Source organism: Alligator sinensis, unplaced genomic scaffold, assembly GCF_000455745.1.
Source record: "Alligator sinensis unplaced genomic scaffold, ASM45574v1 scaffold1318_2, whole genome shotgun sequence".
In the NCBI taxonomy this organism is placed as follows: Eukaryota; Metazoa; Chordata; order Crocodylia; family Alligatoridae; genus Alligator; species Alligator sinensis.
In genome coordinates this window covers 258,865-278,017 of record NW_005843067.1, presented here as the reverse complement: position 1 = coordinate 278,017, position 19,153 = coordinate 258,865, and the positions used below count along the sequence as shown (strand labels likewise).

At 51.8% G+C, this 19,153-nt stretch overlaps 1 protein-coding gene across 1 annotated transcript in view; it reads left to right on the top strand.

Moving 5' to 3' along the window:
* Nucleotides 1-19,153, top strand: part of POLA2 (DNA polymerase alpha 2, accessory subunit) — a 41,829-nt gene that overhangs the window by 12,658 nt on the left and 10,018 nt on the right. The window contains exons 11-17 of the mRNA XM_006037128.2: nt 914-1,069; nt 1,607-1,669; nt 2,723-2,765; nt 4,899-5,023; nt 11,561-11,599; nt 12,089-12,162; nt 18,798-18,906. Coding sequence (XP_006037190.1) covers nt 914-1,069; nt 1,607-1,669; nt 2,723-2,765; nt 4,899-5,023; nt 11,561-11,599; nt 12,089-12,162; nt 18,798-18,906 — 609 coding nt within the window. The remainder of the gene's footprint in view (nt 1-913; nt 1,070-1,606; nt 1,670-2,722; nt 2,766-4,898; nt 5,024-11,560; nt 11,600-12,088; nt 12,163-18,797; nt 18,907-19,153) is intronic.

Sequence of the window (19,153 nt, the reverse complement as noted above, 5' to 3'; positions counted from 1 at the left end):
AGTGGCTTGTCTCTGTTCCTCCTCAAGCCCAGAGGGCAAAACATAGAAGGAAGCTGGATTTGCAGACTAAATTAAATCGTTGGTATCTGCAGTGAGCTGAACTCCCACCCCCACCCTGCTTCTGCTAGAAGTCCACTGCTGATGGAAAAGGGGTCTGGTGTTCTCCAGGCCTACACCTGTGTTCTGGTATAGAGATTTCCCAGGTTTCTGGGCTTTGCTGGTTGCCCCCTTCCCCCTTTGTGCTACACGTGTCCGTGTGTTGTGAAGTCTTCCTTGGAGGCATTGTGTGTTGGCTCTAGCCCAACCCAGGGATAGTGACTGAGCTGTTCCAGTGCTTCTGCTGGGACTCAACCCCCAAGGGTCCTGGCTAGAGGGTCTTGCCCCTCCGCCCAGAGTCAGACCAATCACCACGTTCGAGGTCAGGAAGGAATTTTACTCCCTGGTCAGATTGATACAGCCTGGGTGGGGGTTTGCTTTTCTCTGTAGCAGGGAGCATGGCCTCTACCTGGGATCTCTTGAGTGTATATTAACAACCTTTCACAGAAGCAGGGAATTGGTTGATGTGTTTCCCTGCTTCACCTGTGGCAGGGTCAAGTGTGATGTCGTGTGTTGCATCAGGGTGGATGGTAGTCTGTGTAGAGTTTAGATGAGGGATTTGTATGGGATGGTTTGGCCAGGGCTGATTCTGCCTCAGGCAGGGGGTTGAATTGGATGGGACCTCTGGAGGTCCCTTTCAGCCTGACTCCTCTAGGATTCGAGGACCCAGGGCTAAGTCTTTTCCTCGTCCTCATGTACAACTTAGTCTTCAAAACTTGATGCATGTGCTGGAATATTGCAGAGTCACGGAGCCTGCTGTCCCACATTGTATTCAATCCTCTGAGTAAGGTTCCCCTTTCTGCCTCTTGTTCCGTAGGAACCCATCACAGTGCTGGGCCAGATTGCCTGTGACGGCAATGGGAAGCTGAATGCCATGTCAGTCATCCTGGAAGGCGACAGGGAGCATTCTTCCGGGGGGCAGGTCCCTGTGGATCTCTCGGAGCTGAAAGAATATTCCTTCTTCCCTGGACAGGTGAGGAGTCCTCTCCAAGCGGGTGGTGGGAGGTAGCAGTCGGTTCTGTAAAGGAACCTGAAGTGTACAAGAGGCCTCTATGCCTGCAGTGCCCAAGTGTGGGGTCTTTGGCGCACGGCTACAGAAGCATGGCTAGTATTGTTGGAAGAGCCAGAAAGGCCGTTGGAGTCGGGCTGAATGTTGCTGGTTGTGTGGAGCACGATTTCTCAGATCCAGGCATGGATGTAAAGCATTTGGCAGCCTGGATCTGAAAACTACAAGCAAAAGGTTTATTGGAAATGTTGCTGTACCTGGGCAGGAGCTGTGAAGACAACCGTGGCCTGGGCACTCCTGAAACTTGGGCTTTGATCTCCAGCCTGCTGTTGGCAAACCCCTTCTCTTCTCAGTAGAATGGGGCTATCGCCGCTAGCGTCCTGTGTAGTGCACGCCCAGGTTTACTGATGGAGGGTGCTATGGGCAAGAGGGAGACTTGACTCGGCCTCTTCCGATGTGGAGTTGGATGATTTGACATCATGGGTTCTTCCATTTGTGTTCCAGGTTGTGGTGATGGAGGGCACCAACAGCACAGGTGGAAGGCTGGTTGTGTCGAAGCTGTACGAGGTGACTATACCCAGCGAAGCGCAATGCTTGACCTGTCTTCCTAGGCCAGTGGTTCCTGATCTCTCCCAGCTGAGACTCCAGTTCCTGGGAGAGAGTGGGCAGTACGGGCTTTAAGGGGTCTCCTTGCTATGGCACTGAGGTAATAGCAACATGCCCAGGAAGTTAGAAATGGTTCCTTTAAAGACACCTGGCAATTAAGATGTTGAAAAATCTATCTTCTGAAGGAGGTGGGATAAGGGGTAATTTCTTCTACTCCAGCAATTCTCAACCAGGGTGCCTTGAGATCCTTTTAAGGGTGCCATGCAGCATTAGCACCGCTAGGTGTGCAGAAACCTAGGTGTGATTCACAAGAGAAACCCAGAGATTTCCCATAGGAGTCCAGAGCTCTGCGTGATTTTAATGCCAATTTTAGTATGCACGCAGCTTTCCTTTCCCCCAGCCGGCCATTCTGATTCCCCGTGGCCCCTGTCTTTTGCTCTCTGCGTGTGCACGTCTCCTCTTTCCTGTAATCCATCCTTACTTCCTTGGCAAGCCTCCCTCCACCTGTTGCATACATGCAGCTGCAGAGGCTATGCCGCATCTTTCTGCCATGACTTCAGCTTCTTGTGGAACCCTTGCCAACGAATGCTTCTCATTACAACGTGACGGAGCCTGTCAGAGGTTCTCCAAGCACCTCTCTGGGGATGGCTGGCTTTTGGACGGCTGTTCCGATGAAGTCGTATTGGTCTTCGTTACATAGCAGGCAGCCTATTTTATTTTTATTTCTGTTTCTTTTAATCAAGCTGAGACTCTCTGGCCTCACAGAACTTGAGAAGGATGCTAAAATGACATGCCCCTTGGTTTTGTCTGGAGATGGCCCAGAAATATGCTAGTCTGGGTGAGCTGATTAAGATGGATTTTGTCTTGGCTCTTGCTTTCTGCTGTGGGCACGGGGCTGTGGACTGAATCGTTCTCCAACACAGAGGTCACTTGGATTTTGCAATGCATAAAATTTGGGTCTGTGCTGTTTATGACCCCTGGGCAATTACATTTCAAACTTTTGTTTCTCTCCAGGGCGTGCCTCTGCCTTTCCACAAGCCCCCAGAGCCGGCTGAAGGTGAGTTTGCTTTCTTAAAGGTTTCTGCCAATTCAGAAAATCAAAGGTATGCCTGCAGCCCGGCTGTGTTGGGGTCTTGGCCAGAGCAAAGCGTAGCTAGCTGTTTAATGGCATTGTTTCCTGCCCTGTTCGGCAGAGCTTGCTATCTTTTTTTTTAATAGGCCTATTGTGGGGTTGTTCCTGGATCAGATCCCAGCAGTCCATTGTTCGCATGATCTCCTGTGTTCTGTTTATGGAGAACGCCATGAGAAGCAGAATGAATTTCGGGGGTTGGCTTCTGCCCAAACAAAGGTCTTTTGTATGGATTTTTAAGTAAGGCCTAGATACAGACTTTTTTTTTTTAAGCAGCTTCCCAGCTATTTTGGAAAGGATTGGGGGAAAAGGCAGCAGATTGGCGACTTGGTGATTTCCAGCTGAGACAGACTGTCGCACCTGCAGTGTTCACTGCCCAAGGAACAGCCTGCCTGACTTCATTGGCCTGGCATTCCTCACACTTCATATTTTACCCTTGCACATTTTTTGCCTCGATTTTTTTTTTTTTTTTTTTTTTTTTTTTCCTTCCTGCTTCCCCCCCCAGTCAGTGATGTGACATTTGAACAATTACTGAGCTAGCTTTGCTCATCAGGGCACCGGATCAAGTGGAAGAGAAGTCATCTAAGGACACTTGGAGTCACTCTGGGTTGAACCATAGCACCCTACATTTTTTTTCATGATATTTTATTGCGAGCCCCCTCTAGAAAAATTTCTCAGCGGTGAAACTGCCATAGGTGTCTCTGGCCGTGGACAGATGAATACGCGTCCTAGAGTAACTTACTCATTTTGTACGGTGATGTACATCACAGCAGGATGAACAATGGACAGATAAGCAACTGGGGAGTGGTGGGAGGGTCGGCCTGTCACAGTTACTGTGCTTTGCTGCTAGGTAATTGCCTGTTGGCCTTTATCTGTAGATGGATGTGGACAGATGAAGCCTAAGCCAGCATAGCCTGAGGCACTGGGGACTTCTCTCTTGATTCCAGGGTCCATGCTACACTGGGTGGGTCATGGTCCCCTAGTTTGAGGGCTTATGTAGCCTGGCCGCTATGAAACCTGTGCTTTCTCTATGGCAAGTCCAGGTATGATGTGTTGTGTCGGGGTGGCTGGTCATTTTATGAAGAGGTTAGATGATGGATTTGTTTGGGATGGTTTGGACAGGGCCGATCCTGCTTCCAGCAGGGGGTTGGACTACACGTGACCTGTGCAAGTCCCTTCCAGACCCACTTCTCTCTGATTCTATGACCAATATTTTGGCGGTCTCACAGTTGAAGTGGGCAGGGAGGAGGAGGACGTGGCAGCTTGGTTTTTATAAGCACCGATGGCAGTGGAGCCTCTCCGATTCTACTTTGCAGTGGAGAAATGCTGATTATTCAGTGTATGTGTATCATAGAATCATAGGCAGTGAGGGCTGGAAGGGAGCTTAGGAGGTCGCATCTAGTCCAAGCCCCTGCTCAAAGCAGGGCCAGCCCCAACTACATCATCCCAGCCAAGGCTTTGTCTAGCTGGGTTTTCAAAACCTCCAAGGATGGAGATCCCACAGCCTCTCTGGGTAACCTGTTCCAGTGCTTTACTGCCCTCCTTCTGAGAGTTTTTCCTAATATCCAGCCTCAACTTCCCTTGCCGCAGCTTGAGCCCATTGCTCCTTGTTCTGTCGTCTGCCCCCGCTGAGAAGAGTCCAGCTCCTCCCTGCAGGGAGTTGGAGGCTGCTATTCAATCCCCCTCAGTCTTCTCTAGACTTAAATAAGCCCAGTTCCCTCAGCCTCTCCTCACCAGTCATGCCCCGCACCCACTTTCCTTGCCCTCCGCTGGACTCTCTCCAATGTGTCCACATCCTTTCTGTAGTGGGGGGGCCTGCAACTGGACACAGGGCTCCAGATGTGGCCTCATCAGTCATCTCTTCTGCCTCTTTGGGCATGTGGATCAGTCTTTCATAGTATATGACAGAGCCTGTCTTCCATGCAGTGGATGCTCAGGTGCCACAATATTTGAGAGAGAGTATAAAAGGTATCTTGAGGAATCCTTGACTCAGGTGGTGGGAGGCTGGGGGAGGAGCTTAGCAACTTTTGCCAAAACTGTTGCAATGTGTTTTTCTTTCAGATTCAGAGCAGCAGATGGTGTTGGTGGCCTGTGGACCCTACACCACCTCGGATAGCATCACCTATGACCCCATGTTGGACCTCGTTGATGTCATCAACAAAGAAAAGCCGGACATCTGTATCCTGGTAAGAGAGGAGCTTCCTCTTCCCTGGGCTTATCCAGGCCCTGGCGCACACACACATACACACCCCAGTGCATACGTGCATTACACTCGTGTACACGTGCCCAGATCCTGCAGGGCATCCTATGCAGAGACCCTAACCCTGGCACGGAGCTCCACTGACTTCAAGGAACCTCACTGCAGAGACATGCAGGGCTGTGAACTCTTCTGAGAAATGCCTGATACTTGAGAAAATCTGAATTCTTTTGATTTATACAGGACCTTCATACAAAAGCACTCTGCTTTGTACTCTGGAGTGAGGTTGTCAACAAGGAGCAAGGTGCATGCTGAAAACCAAGGGGGCTTGTATTCCTGAATACCATAGGTCAGCGATTCTCAGTCAGGGTGCCATGAAATCCTTTCAAGGGTATTGCACAATGTTCCTGCTGTTGGGTTTGAACATGATTCATGAGCTGCACCCAGATTTCAAATAGGAATCCATAATGTTCACATTGGGAACGGCTGGGGTCTTTCTCGATTTCTTTGCAACAACTTATAAGATGGGAAACTCCCTTCTTGAGAGCACGGAGGCAGAAAGGGATCTTGGAGTCATTATTGACTCCAAGATGAACATGGGCCAACAATGCGAGGTCACGGTTGGCAGGGCTAACCGGACCTTATCGTGTATCCACAGGTGCATCTCAAGTAGGGCCAAGGAGGTGATCCTCCCCCTCTACGCGACACTGGTCAGGCCCCAGCTGGAGTACTGTGTCCTGTTCTGGGCACGCCACTTCAAGAGGGAGGTGGACAACATTGAGAGGGTCCAGAGGAGGCCACCCGCATGATCCGGGGACAGCAGGGCAGGCCCTACAATGAGAGGCTACGGGACCTGAACCTGTTCAGCCTTGACAAGAGAAGGCTGAGGGGGGACCTTGTGACTGTCTATAAACTCACTAGGGACCAGAAGGGTTTGGGGGAGACCTTGTTTCCCCTAGCGCCCCCCGGGATAACAAGGAATAATGGCCACAGGTTGTTGGAGAGTAGGTTTAGATTAGACATCCATAAGAACTACTTCACAGTCAGGGCGGCTAGGATCTGGAACCGACTTCCAAGGGAGGTGGTGCTGGCTCCTCCCCTGGGGGTCTTTAAGAAGCGGCTCGATGCCTACCTGGCTGGGGTCATTTGAGCCCCGTTTTCCTCCTGCCCAGGCAGGGGGTCGGATTTGAAGATCTACAAGATCCCTTCCAACCCGACTTCTATGATTTTATGAAAATAATTGCCCTTGTATTTTGCTTACAGAAAAATACAAATGAAAGCTAAGAGCTGGTATTTCCCAACAGGAGCCTTGGGTCTAACGGGTGCTTTGAGTCCAGAAAGGTTGAGAACCACAGCCTTAGTGCTTATGAAAATCCAGCTGTCACATCTCCCTCCTCTCTGCATGCCTCAGCTGTGATACCTCCAAGACACTGGTCCTAGAATCCCAGAGAAGTGGGGCTGGAAGGGGTCTGCAGAGGTCACATCCAGTCCAACCCCCTGCCTGAAGCAGGATCAGCTCCGTCCAAACCATCCCAGACAAATCCCCTTTTTGTAAAACTCCTATCACCCCTGACGCAGCACTAGACATCACATCTGAACCTGCCAGAGGGAAGGCGGGGACTGTGGCAACCAGTGTCCTGCTGCTGTAAAAGTTTATTAATATATACTCAAGGGATCCCATATAGAGGCCATGCTCCCTGCTACTGAGTAAGACACACACATGCACACGCACTCCATATCAGTCTGACCATAAAATTCCTTCCTGACCCCCAATGTGGCTTCGGTCTGACTCCAAGCGGAGAGACGAGACTCTTTAGCCAGCAGCCTCTGCTCAGTTAGTGATGGGCAGGTAGAGGGATTACTGATGCCATTTAACTCCCAGCTGTGCAGATTTCTCTTCTGTCCTTTCTTCTTCACATTTCTAAACCTACTTAAATTCATAGTAAAGTTGGGCTGGCAGGGGAGAGTTTTGAGGTGGGTCACAGCTATTCCAAACCCCTCCTGCTTCACCCAGGATCAGCCCTGTCTAAAAGATCCTAGACAAACTTTTGTCAACTTTCTTCTTAAAACTGCAGGAAAGAACCCTCACATGCAACTACTAGGCATGATGCCCAAAACCTCAAGAGCACCCTTGAACTTGCCCCAGGTAAAGCAGAGGGACGAGGACTCTGCTGATGTCCTGCTTCTGCAAGGCCAGGAAGGCATTAGTTAGAATACGGTCAAGATGGGATGTCCATCGGGTCATAAGTGAAGTAGATGCTTAGCTCTAGGTATGGGAGTAGCATCACAGAGAACAAGAGGAGCGTCCGTGGGGCTGAGCATCAAGAATGTAAAAACTGCTGCCGGCTGGGTGAGACCCTAGGTCCGTCTTGCCCAGTCTCCTGTGTCGCGCAGCGGCAGAGAGTGGATGCTGGGAGGGAGAGTGACTGGGTCTAGCCAGGGTTTTTCCCCTGTTCCTCTCCCACTGGCAGCCTCCAGCATTTAAGGTCTAGGAAGTTCTCATTTGGAGGCTGTATCCCTAACTCCCGTGCTTAATAGCTGCTTATGTCCCTTTCCTCCGAGAATATGTCCACTCCCCTTTTGAATCTGGCTAAACTCTCAGCTTCCACCACGTCTCAGGGCAACAAGCTCCGCCCTTTAATTCCACACTGGGTGAGAGCGAACTTCTGCGTGTGCGTTTTAAACCTTCTAGTTTTGTGTGGTGACCCCTCGTTCTTACCTGGTGAGAGACAGTCAACAGTAAATCCCTGATGAATTTCTCTTCATCCATTTAGTATTTTGTAAACCCTACTCATGCCCCCTATCCCCAGCGTCTCTCTTCTAAACTGAACAGGCCTGGCCTCATTAGTTTCTGTTCATAGGGAATCTCCTCCGTACCACAAATCATCCTTGTTGCCCTTCTCTGGACCTTCTCTAGTTCTTCCATACCCTTTTTGAGGTGTGAGGACCAGACCTGGGCATGGCACTCAAGGTATGGACTCATCATGGATTGGTAAAGGGGCATCACGATATTTTCTGTTGATTTAGGATTCCCGTCTGTGGCTCATTGAGTGAATGGAAGACGATGCTGTAGCTCAGCAGTTGCATTTGCGCAGCCCTGAAGGCAACCGGGTCCCGATTCTGATCACGGTCTTGGGAGATGATGATGCTAGGATCCAGGAACGTGGCTCCTCCAGGAATTGTTGCAGCTGTTGAGCCGCACAACCATGTAACATGCCTTTGAAGAGACGAGGAAGAGCCTCATATCTAATTAAAACGGCGGGGGATGGGCGGGGAGCATGAAGCTGAGGGAGGCAGAGCTGAATGACTCCATGCTGGAGCCTGGCCAGGACAATGGGATTACTGCTCTGGCTAAGAGCACCACAGGATCTATAACAAGCGTGAGCCATCAGGGGCTTGGGTTCATTACTTCCCTCGTGCAGTTGTTCTGTAACTAAATGTTACGATGCAAATTTGGAAGTGGTTTCCATTCAAAAATACCAGGTTTGAAATGAGTCTGCCCAGTCACGATCAATTTGGGGCACCGTCTAAACAGGAGCATAGCAGCTCTTCGACTGAAGCTGGTCTTTGTGTAAGCTGTATCCCCAGGCCCTATAGAGATAAAATCTCAAGGGCTTAAATTTGAATTCCTACATGCAGATGCCCATCATGCTGAAATGTGCCCATCCCCACTGGCCCTGGAAATAATGCAACGTATGGGTACCATGCATTTCACGCCTTTCTGTGCCTTTCTCTCTTGCTTACAGCTCTTTGCAAGCACGTACACGGTTGAAGAGCTGTGGCAATTCTTCGAGGATCTGTGCTCCTGGATCCTATCCCAAGACCAAAGCTCTTTAGGCAAGAGGATGTAATGCCCCCACAGCCTCTGTGGGTCAGATGTGGAGGGGGAAATGCATAAGACCCAGCAAGTTAAAGGAGGATTGTTGAGCAGTTTTGAGCATGAGACTGGACAGCAGGAGTTGTTGCCGGGGTTGGGAGCACGCACCTGCCTCTGTTTCTGTCAGCAAGCTGCTGAAGTTCTTGCAAGGATTTTTGTTCCCTTGTGTTCGCAGAGCAGCAGTGCCTTGATGGAGTTGCAGGCTTCACGTGTAGTTCTAGTGAGGCGCTTCCAGTCCTCAAGTGCTTGCATCTCCAAAGGCAGCGGGAGCAAAGGTGACTTGGATGCGAGCCCGGGCTGGGGACGGTGACTGGGCTGTGCCAGTGTTCCTGCTAGGATGTAAAGCCAGAGGTTCCTGGCTAGAGAGTCCGGGTCAGACTGATGCTGCATTTGGGGTCAGGAAGGAGGTTTACCTCTGGTCAGATTGGGACAGACTTGAGGGGGGGTTGCCTTCCTCTGCAGTGGGGATACAGCCTTTTCCTGGCACCCCTTGAGCGTATAGAAACAACCTTTCACAGAAGCAGGACGGTGGCTGCCGTGGTCCCTCTGCTTTTCTTGTGCTGTGGCGGGTTAAGGTGTGATGTCTTGTGCCGCATCAGGGGTGACAGCAGTTTTATGAAGAGTTTAGATTATGGATTTGCCCAGGATGGTCTGGACAGGGCTGATCCTGCCTCAGGCAGGGGGTGAACTAGATGTGACCTCCAGAGGTCCCTTCCAGCCTGGCTTGTCTATGATGCTATGACTTAAAAATGCTAGCTTGAGGAAGCGACTTAGCCAAGGAATTGAACATGGGTCTCTGTTTCTAGGGACACAGACAAACATAAGAGATGCCAGACAGGATCATCCCTCTCGCCCAGTGTCTTGTAACTCGCAATGGCTCTGAGCAGTTGCTAAAAGGGCGAGCAATTAACAGACTGATCTGTTCCCTTCCCCTCTTCCCTCAGAGCTTCCAGCATTTACAAGTCTGGAACATCCTGATTTGGAGTGTGTACCCAGAAGTGTAATGTTTAAAGCCACATACTTCTTAGCTGCTTTCAAAGGGGAGGGCGATCTGTCACTTGGAAGCAAGTGTCAACTGTTACAGTGTAGCTCAACCAGAGATCCTTTGAAGGGTGCTGTCTATGTACGATTTGAAATTACTGGGCTGATCTTGCAAACGGGAGTCCAGAGTGCCCAGACTATTCTGCCCTATTGTCAGCCGTTCTAACTTCTTTGCAACAGAAGAATTGCCCTGGTACTTTTCCATAGTCAAAATGAGTGCAAGTGGAGAGCTGGTATCTTCCAAGGGGGCCTCGACTCTATTGACATTGAAAACCACTCGTCTAGCTTTCGCTGCAGACTTCTGTAGTGATACAGCCAGCTAAATTACCTTAGCTTTGCTTCACTTGTGCTGTAGAATCACGCTGATGTCTTCTCTGAGGTCGAGAGAGGCTGTTGGTTGCCTGAGCTTAGGACCAGCCCTCACGTGCAGCCAAGGAACGGGTGTGAATTGCTTCACAGCTGCCGTCTCCACTTGATTGTTTGAAATCAGCACAAAGGGGGCGAGTGCTGATGATCCACTGGACTCCTGTTGCCTCTGAGTGTCACAGCTGGAATGAGACTGGTGTAGAAGGCACTTTGAGCAAAGGCATCCCATGCCATGCTAGCTGGGAGGTCACTGGCTCCGCTGGGTGTGGGGAGAGCGAAGCAGCTGCCTCGCTAGAGGGCCTAACATCACTTCAGAGCCAAGCTAGGGCCGGCTGTAAGACGGGCTGCTGTTGGCTAATCCCATTTATTCAGAGAGGTACACGTGCAGGCTGAAACACAGCCCTGTTTCTTGATACGATTGTGGCCCTGTGACAGAGGCTGACGCGTTCAGCTCTTAAATTCCCTCCTGAGTCCAGAGCCGATTCACTCGTCTATTCGAAAAGAGAGAAAGGCACCTTGAAACAAGGCAGTGCGCAGGCTAAGCTGGTCTAATACCCCCATGCGTCCAAGTGAGAGCTTTTGCCAGGACCTTCAGTATCAGGTTGGGGGAGGGGGTGACAACACTTATTGAGATGGAGACAGGTTTTTGGCTTTGGTGGGGATTAAAGGATAACATCAGATTTGATGCAAGCACCTGGGGACCAGGCACACTAGGAGCTAGCTTCAGGTGAGTTATCAGAAGTGGGGGTCAGCTGTGAGAATAGGATTGAAGCCAGCAGCTGACTACTGGGGTTAGGAACTTCTTCCATTCCCTTTCCTTGGCCGTTCCACACTACGAGCCGTGCTCCCTCCCTGAGCTGGCACAAGGAAGCCAGGAGTCCCAATCCCCAGAGCCCTCCCACACATTCAAATGAAAGCTTGATAGGAACCAGCTATTCAGTTGTTACACATGTTCAAGTACTAACTTTGTAGCTGGACGGCCATTTTTATGGCGCGATAATTTCTTTGCATGCGTGGCTGGTCTAAACTTTATTGTGCGATTAGCCAGTTAATTGCATAATAACGTAGTTCGCAGCAAGGGCCCCAGTCCTCTATTGCACCTATTAGCAAAGGCATCTTTCTTTGCTGATCCTCGGTGCAGCCAGACCTGCTCTGTGAAACCAGGTCATCTGGCAATGGGCACATGTGATGCATGAGGTCTTTTCCCCTCCTTACCCTCCCCTTTTTCCTTCCTTGTTGCAGTTTGGCCCTTTCCTGGATGCAAAACACCAGCAAGTCGAGGTAAGTTGCCCCCATGGCTGTTGAGAATCCATGACCTTTCCCTCTCTCTGCAATCCAGTAGATCCCACATGCCTGCAGTGGAGCTGGGTCTTGGCTTAGCTCCTGCCAGCTTAACAAGATTTATTTCATGCCTTGCTGCCTACCCTTCACAGCAAAAGCAGATGGAGACAGAAGCGGAGGGAAGGCTTCTGGATACACATGAGCACTCTCAAGTATTTACTGCCTATTAGTACTTTTGGGTTGCTCAGCAACTCAAGTATCCATGGCTTCCTTCTTTGGAAGAACCCTGTTCTTGCTAGGAGGCCACTGCTGACATCAGGGGCTATTCATTTTAGTGGCAGCCCTCTAAAGGCTGACCTTCAAACTTGGCTCAGCAATGCCTCCACGGTGTTGGCACGCCTGGATGTCCCAGGTTGAACGCAGCTGGACGAGACTGTCTCTTGGAGAGAAGCAGGCGCCAATCTGGTGTGTTCTTTCTTTTGCTTGCAGAACTGTCAGCTCACGGGATTGTTTGCAGATGTCTTTAAGCAGTGTCTGAAGATGCTTATTGAAGGGACGAGGAGGTATGGATCCATGAGCTGCTTCCTGCACCTGGGATTTCCTTTCAAAGCACTTTGGAAACGTGATTAAGCTGTCCCACCCCAGTACAGTAGCTCAGCTTGGCACTGAGGGGTGAAGTGACCTGCGGGAGCCATAACAGGGTTTCTGGGTTGTGGTACACGGCCTCTGAGCCAGAATGTCCCAGACCTGAAGTGCTGGAGGCTGCAAGGGGGAGAGGAACAGTGGAAAAAATCTTGGTTGGATCCAGTTGACTCCCTTTGAGTGTGTGCTCTCTACCAGGCCTATTTATTGCCTAGGGACTGTGGGCCAAGGCTCACAAGGAAACACTATAAGCCTCCCTTAGAAAGGGAGGCCACAAGGTAGGCCACAACTGATTGTTGGGGACAGGTGAAGACAACAGGGACCAGGAGTGAGGTCAGAGGTTTAAAACTAGTGTGCCAAGGCAGGGGACACTGAGCAGAGCATGCTGGGCAGTGCCCACTGGCCCTCAAATGGGCCTAAGGAGTCAGCGGACACTACCCAGTGATACTCTGCCCAGAGATGGGATCGCACAAGGGATAGGAAGGCGGCCCTGTAATCCCCAGGGGACCTCCCAGCCAGAGCCGCCTTCCTGGTGGGACATACCACTAGCTTAGCCAGGGCAGGAGGAGGTTGACCAGGAGGCCCTGGGACTTGGTGGGGCCATGGATGGGTGCATAAATGAACAGGTGAGAGGAGACTTGCAGCCAGAACCTCGGCAAGAGGTTCTGGAGGGAGACTGGGCAAGATGGACCTATTTTCCAACCCAATACGTAGCAGTTCTTAGTAGTCCCAGTCCTTTCCTGTGCTCACTAGAAAAGAGCTTTCTGTGTCTATATGGAGCGTAAATCTCTTGGACTGTCTAACCTGTGCTTGAAAGGAAGGATGGCTTGTGAGCAAGGTGCTAGGCTGGGTTTTTAGAAAGAACAGCCTTGGTTACTAGAACTGAGACGTGATTCCATGGAACGACCGTGGCCGAGTCGCGTCAGAAAGGTGATTATAGAGAGGGTGGAGCTGGGCTTTTTTCCGTGGTTGTAGGGGAGCAATGGCCTCAAGCTGTAGTAGAGGCAACTGAGGCTGGAGATTAGGAAGAACTTTCTGGCCGTGAGGGAGGTCAAGCATTGGAACAGGCTGCCTAGAGAAATCATGGCATCTCCTTCCCTGGAGATTTGCAAGACCAGATCGGACGGATGCTTGGCTGGGACAGCTCGGGGATGATCCTGGCTTGAGCCGGGGACTGGACTAAACATGACCTCATGGGACGCATCCAGACGAGCACGGTCATGCGGTATGTGGTGCTGCAAACCGCAGTCCAGTGCTCTGTGCTGCAAGGGCATGCTGCCTGAGTGCGCGCTGCCTTGGCTTTTTTTTTCACGGGTTTTTTTTGACCCCTGGATATCTAGGGTTCTAAAAAACGGGGCGGGGGAACCCAGCGCAGCACACACTCAGGAAACGCGCACCACTGGAAAGCGGAGTTGGGCCGCCCAGAGCTGTGCTGCGGCTGCCGGCCAGGCTTTGCACAGCAGAATCGCCACGGCTGTGGCCCTGGGAGGACCCCAGGTAAGACTGCTGGGGCCAGCCTCCCTACCCCACCTGGGGCAACTTGCCGTGTGCCGCTGCTGCTTGTCCCTAGGGAGCCAAACATCCACTCGTGTCTGGGTGCGCCCACGAGGTCCCTTCCAGCCACAGCTCAACTTTCCTGTGGTCCTATGATCACTCTGTTCTCCATCTGTTTAATACCCACACAAAAATATATAGGTGCCTCATTCCCAGGGATTTCAATATAGATCTGGGCTTTAATTCTTAATTTGCATTTGAGGGAAAGTGCTGTATCCAGTCCAAGACAGTTATCCCCATGTTAGAGGTGGGGAAATGGAGGCTCAGAGAAGGGAAGAGACTTGCCAGTGGAACAGTAGCAGAACTGGGTCTGGAAATGAGGTTTCGGTCACAGGTCTTTTTGCTGTCCTAATGTAGCAGGACACAGGATCTACTTGAATACGATGACCCATAGGAAGATGCAAAAGGCTGTTACCATACGGCTGTTCTGTCTGTGGCGAGCCTGGATAGCTCCATTGCTTGGCACCAGACCTCTGATGAACAGGCACTGCCAGGGTGACCAGCGTCTTCTGGGTTTCTCCATGCAGGGCGCTGTTGTCAGGAAAGGTCAGGGATGAGGGGGAGGTCCTGCGAGGCATTGGAACTTAATTAGCAGCCAAAGCAAAGATCATCATTCCTTTTTCCCCATGGGGGAGCTTCAGGGCAGCCCCTGCCTTCAGAAGTTGGCATGGCCAGCAGCGGTGGAAGCCATGGGAGGGCATTGTTACCCTGATGCCCTGCGAGGGGAAACCTTGCCTTTGAATAAGCAGCTGCCAGCTCGATGGAGGCCGAGGCCAGATGATCTCAATTTGCGTGCTCAGAAATTCAGCGATGTGCTGGCTGCCTCCTTGGGGACCTTCAGCTTCCCCTCGTGTTCTTCGCTCAGCTCTACACCATTTCTCTCTCTCCCTTCTCTCCATTGTTCCTCCTCCTCGATGCTGCCTGCCCTTGTTATGTGCGGAGCCCAGCACACGAGTTTAAAGGGCAGAGATGGTGACGGGGATGGGTGGAAATCTCTGCCCTCTTGCTAGATGAACAGGGCTGTGAGTGCAGCATGGAGGGGCACGTCCTGGGGAGAAAGGAGAGGCGTCTTTTCACTGAAGGGGAGCCACAAACAGGTCGGCCTTTTGCGCAGCCGTTCCTGATGGAGCCCGAATGCAAGAGGCATGCTTTAGAGGGCCCCTCTCGATCTGCCTATCCTCAGATACTCGAAGATGGAGGACATGCCTTGCTTAGTCGTAGGCAGCTGCCAGCGTCCAGTCCCCTGTTGCCCGCGGGCAAAGCTGCGACAAAGGCTTTGGGGACTGAGGTTCTGCAGTGGTCCTCTTTTGGGGAGCAAACTGCTCGGAGGAAGGTGCATTTCCATGCTCCTGACCTTAGGCTAACTGTGGAGTCATCTGCCTTCCCCAGTTGGAAAGGAGGAGATGGATGGGGAATTGTCTCCTACAGCTTTATCAGATGCTTAATTAGCAGTCAATTAGCTGGAAGGGAGGCTGGTTTATGAGTGAATCAGCACAAGCAGCCTGTCCCTTTGATCACTCCCCTGAGGAGGGCCATCTCCTGCCAGCAGCTTGCCTGCTAATCAAGTGTGGGGTCCTCTACGGCAAGAGACTTCACTGTGGACCTTCTGTTATCTGTTTGAGGGCTGGGGGTGGGGAACGGCTTGGCTTGTTCATGTCTCTTCACGTTTACGTGAAAAAACGGGCAATGTGGAGTGAGGTAGGCTTAATTTCAGGCCCGGGTCTAAGGAACGGGTTAGCCTTGTGTGTGTGCCTGGGTCGGGCTCTCCACAAATCTATACAGCCAAAGCTGAGCCGCAAGCCAGGAACATGAGATCTTGCCTGCACTAGAAAAGACTTCCCATAGTCATGTTCCCATGTGTTGGCATGTTTTTAAGCCTTCCTCTGAGCTGTTGGGTGTTGGCTGTAGCCAAGGCTGGGGATGGTGACAGCTGTGCCGATGCTCCTGGCTAAAGGCTCTTGCCCCTCCACTTGGGGTCAGACTGATCACCAGATTGGGGGTCAGGAAGGATGCCCCCCAGGTCAGACTGTTACAGACTGGGGGGGGGTGTTGCCTTCCTCTGTAGCGGGGGTTGCAGCCCTCTGCCTGGGGTCACTTGATGGCAGGAGGATGTTGACCACCGTGATCCCCTTGCCGTCCCTGTGGCAGGGTTGGACGTGATGTCTCGTGTTGTGTCAGGGCTGAGAGTCGTTTTGCTGAGGGGTTAAATGATGGGTTTGTCTGGGACGGTTTGGACAGGGCTGATCCTTTCTTGGGCAGGGGGTTGGACTGGACTGACCCCTGGGGGTCCCTGCCAGCCCCTTCTCTAGGATGCTGTTCACCTCTGACGCACAGTTTGCAGTTCTCACCATGTGTAATGAAAGTGTTAGACTCGTTACCCCAAGATGTGGTGGAAGCTGAGAGTGTAGCCAGATTCACCAAGGGATTGGACACAGTCATGAAGGGAAGGGGCATAAGTAGCTATTGAACATGGGAGCTGGGGATACAGCCCCCGAGATGGGACTTCCTAGACCTTAAATCGGGGGCAAGCAGTTATTTTGGGCAGAGGGCTGCTTACTGAGTTTTGGCAAGCCATCGAGGGCCGCATGACAGGCAGCCCAGGGCAGATAAATATTAATTATTTAACATTTTTAGGGGCCCCGCAGGCCGGATAGAATGGCCTGGCGGGCCACATCCAGCTCGCGGACCACATTTTGCCCACCCCTGCCTTAAATGCTGGAGGCTGCAAGTGAGAGAGGTACGGGGGGTGGGGAGCACCCTGGCCACTCTCCCCTCCAGCATCAGCTCTGCCACTGCGTGATACAGGAGATTGGGCAAGACGGACCTACGGTACAACCGGGCGGGCTGGACCTGATGATCTCGAGAGGTCCCTTCCAGCCCCTAACATGGATGAATCCATGAAACCTGGTCCGTGGCAGTTCTTTCTGTTCTTACAACCCCTGAAGCGATGCGTCTTGCTTGCCTAGCTGATTCCATCACCTCTGCCAGCCCTTACCTCGCACCTCCACCTGTGCCATCTTTCCTTTCATCTTTTCCCTGGCAATACAAATCCCTAATTGCGGTCTGAGCAAAGGCAAAAAAGCTCCGTCCAGGCCTGGTTCAGCACTTCCTTCTGCACAGAAGCTGTTTGCTGAGCTAAGCCATTGTCTGGCAGATCCAGCTCTGGCGATGCGTATTGATTTTTCCCACCCCTTAATTTACAGCTTTCTTCCCCCTGCCCTCCCCTCGGCTCCGAACTGGGAGAGGTTGGGCCTCCCAGCATCTGTTGTGTTGCCTTTCATCCTCTCCGCTCTCCCTCCCCTGCGGTACCAGGAAGGGGGGGTGGCCGGGAAACAAAGAACAAACAAGACATTCTTTTCCTTGGGGTGAGTGCAACGCACTGCCAGGCCCTTTCATCTGTGGCCAGAGTCTGTTAGACACTGGTATTGGGTCAACACCCCATCCCCCGTCCATCATTTAAGAGCCTCACCATCTAGTTTATGCAAGTGTAGATTTTTTTTTTTTTTTTTTTGAGGGGGAGAGAAAGCAATAGTTAAGCTGCCAGTGACCTGAATTTGTCTCAGCATCAGCACTTTGCCATGGAGGCATCTCCGTGGAAGGGCATTCAAGCAAAAACCTGCTCACATCCTTTTTTTTGCTGCTCCTAGGCCAGCGTAAGACTGGTCCGCTGGGAGCTGCTGGAAGGCGTGTGTCGTCTGCTATCCTCCAAGTAGCTGCTGTGGAGGGGGAACGTCTCGGGGCGCCGTGCTGTTCTGGACTTCCTAGGCCTTTGAATGCTGGAGGCTGCAAGCGAGAGAGGAACGGGGGGGAATAAACCCTGGTCAGACCCAGTTCGCTCTCCCTTGCAGCATCCGTCCTCTGCCGCTATGTGACAGGAGGCCGGGCAAGACGGACCTATGGACTGACCCAGTCAGTGGTGGTTCTTATGGTCTTGTATTCCTGGAAAGCACCTATTTGTATCGCAGGGTGAAGAGGATTCCCCCACCTCGTCTGCTGGGGATCGGTGTGGATAAACATCTGTCAGGAGCGGTTTAGGGATACAGGATCCTGCCCGGGCTGTCGGCACGGACTAGATGGTCTTGGGAGGTCCATTCCCGCCCTGTGTTTTCTCTGAGTTTAGGAAGGGCTTGTTCTGCATCTCCGGGCTTTTCAGCACTGCCTGTCACAAAGGGAGCTGGACTTTGTAGGGGGTGGTGGGGTTACAACGGCAAGGAGGTGCTTCAGGCTGCAGCTCTGGGGTGGTTTCTTTTTGAAGACTTTTCCCCAAGTGCGTGTTCTCCTGTGTTGTTCACCTCCCTCGGGGCCAGCTAGGCCTGGGCAGCTAGGACTGAATTCTCTTCTCTGCGGCCCTTGTCATCAGAGTATCTGAGCTGGGTTTTTTCGGTTGAGCTGGGTGAAAGGGGATCTGCCCGGGTTGCACGTGGGTGATGTGGCCCTTTTAAATATAGGCACTTTCTGTTACCTAGGCAAGGCAGCTCGTTTTTGCTTTCCAAGCTTCTCATGATGTACCGCCACCTATCTCCCATCTCTCGTGCTTGTTGGTATCAAGAGGATGAGCTCTGATTAGTCCGTGGCTTTCATGGCAGTGGTCAGAGCAAGGCCAAGAATCGTGGCCATCCCACCCACTTCCCCTTTGATGCATCCAACCCACTGTGCCACTTGAGATGCAGATGGCTTTGTGTGCTGAAACCTCAGAGCATCCATCATGGGAAGGTTGAAAACGTTCTAACTGTCCCTCGGGCTCCAAGGTCAGGGTTACAGCCTTTCCGTGATGTGCGGTTGCTGGAGCCAGCTGCAGCCAGGAGACCTTGCTATTTGGTCCCAGCCCCACCCTCCTGATGATCCGGTCTGGTAGTGCAATTTCCTGCCTTGATGGCAATCCAGAGGTTTTCCACATTACAAGCTTGATTAGAGGGGGTGAGCTGTGACTCGCTGCATTGTCACCTTGGCTGGGCAAGCCCCTGGTTCCTGGCTCTCTCTGACTTTTCTTCTCTCTCAACAGCGCTGGCTCCCAGCTTGTGTTCCTCCCGTCCTTGCGAGACGTCCACCACGACTACATTTACCCACAACCCCCATTTGCCTTCCCGGAGCTGGCTAAAGAGGACAAATGGGTAACTTTTTGGATAGCTAAACAATCAGAGGGTCCTGACCTCGTCTTCAGCAGAGGGAGACGGTGCTAGACAGGTTGTTAGCTGAATCCTCAGGTCAGGAGCCTGAGCGAGGAGATAAGAGTCTGGGGGCAAACAGAACAAAAGCAGATGTGATCCCTGTTTGATCTGGGTTTAGATCTAGGAGCCTTTTTGTTTCAATTTGTCTCTAGCCAGATGACAGACTTTACAGGGGACTTGGTCTCTTTCC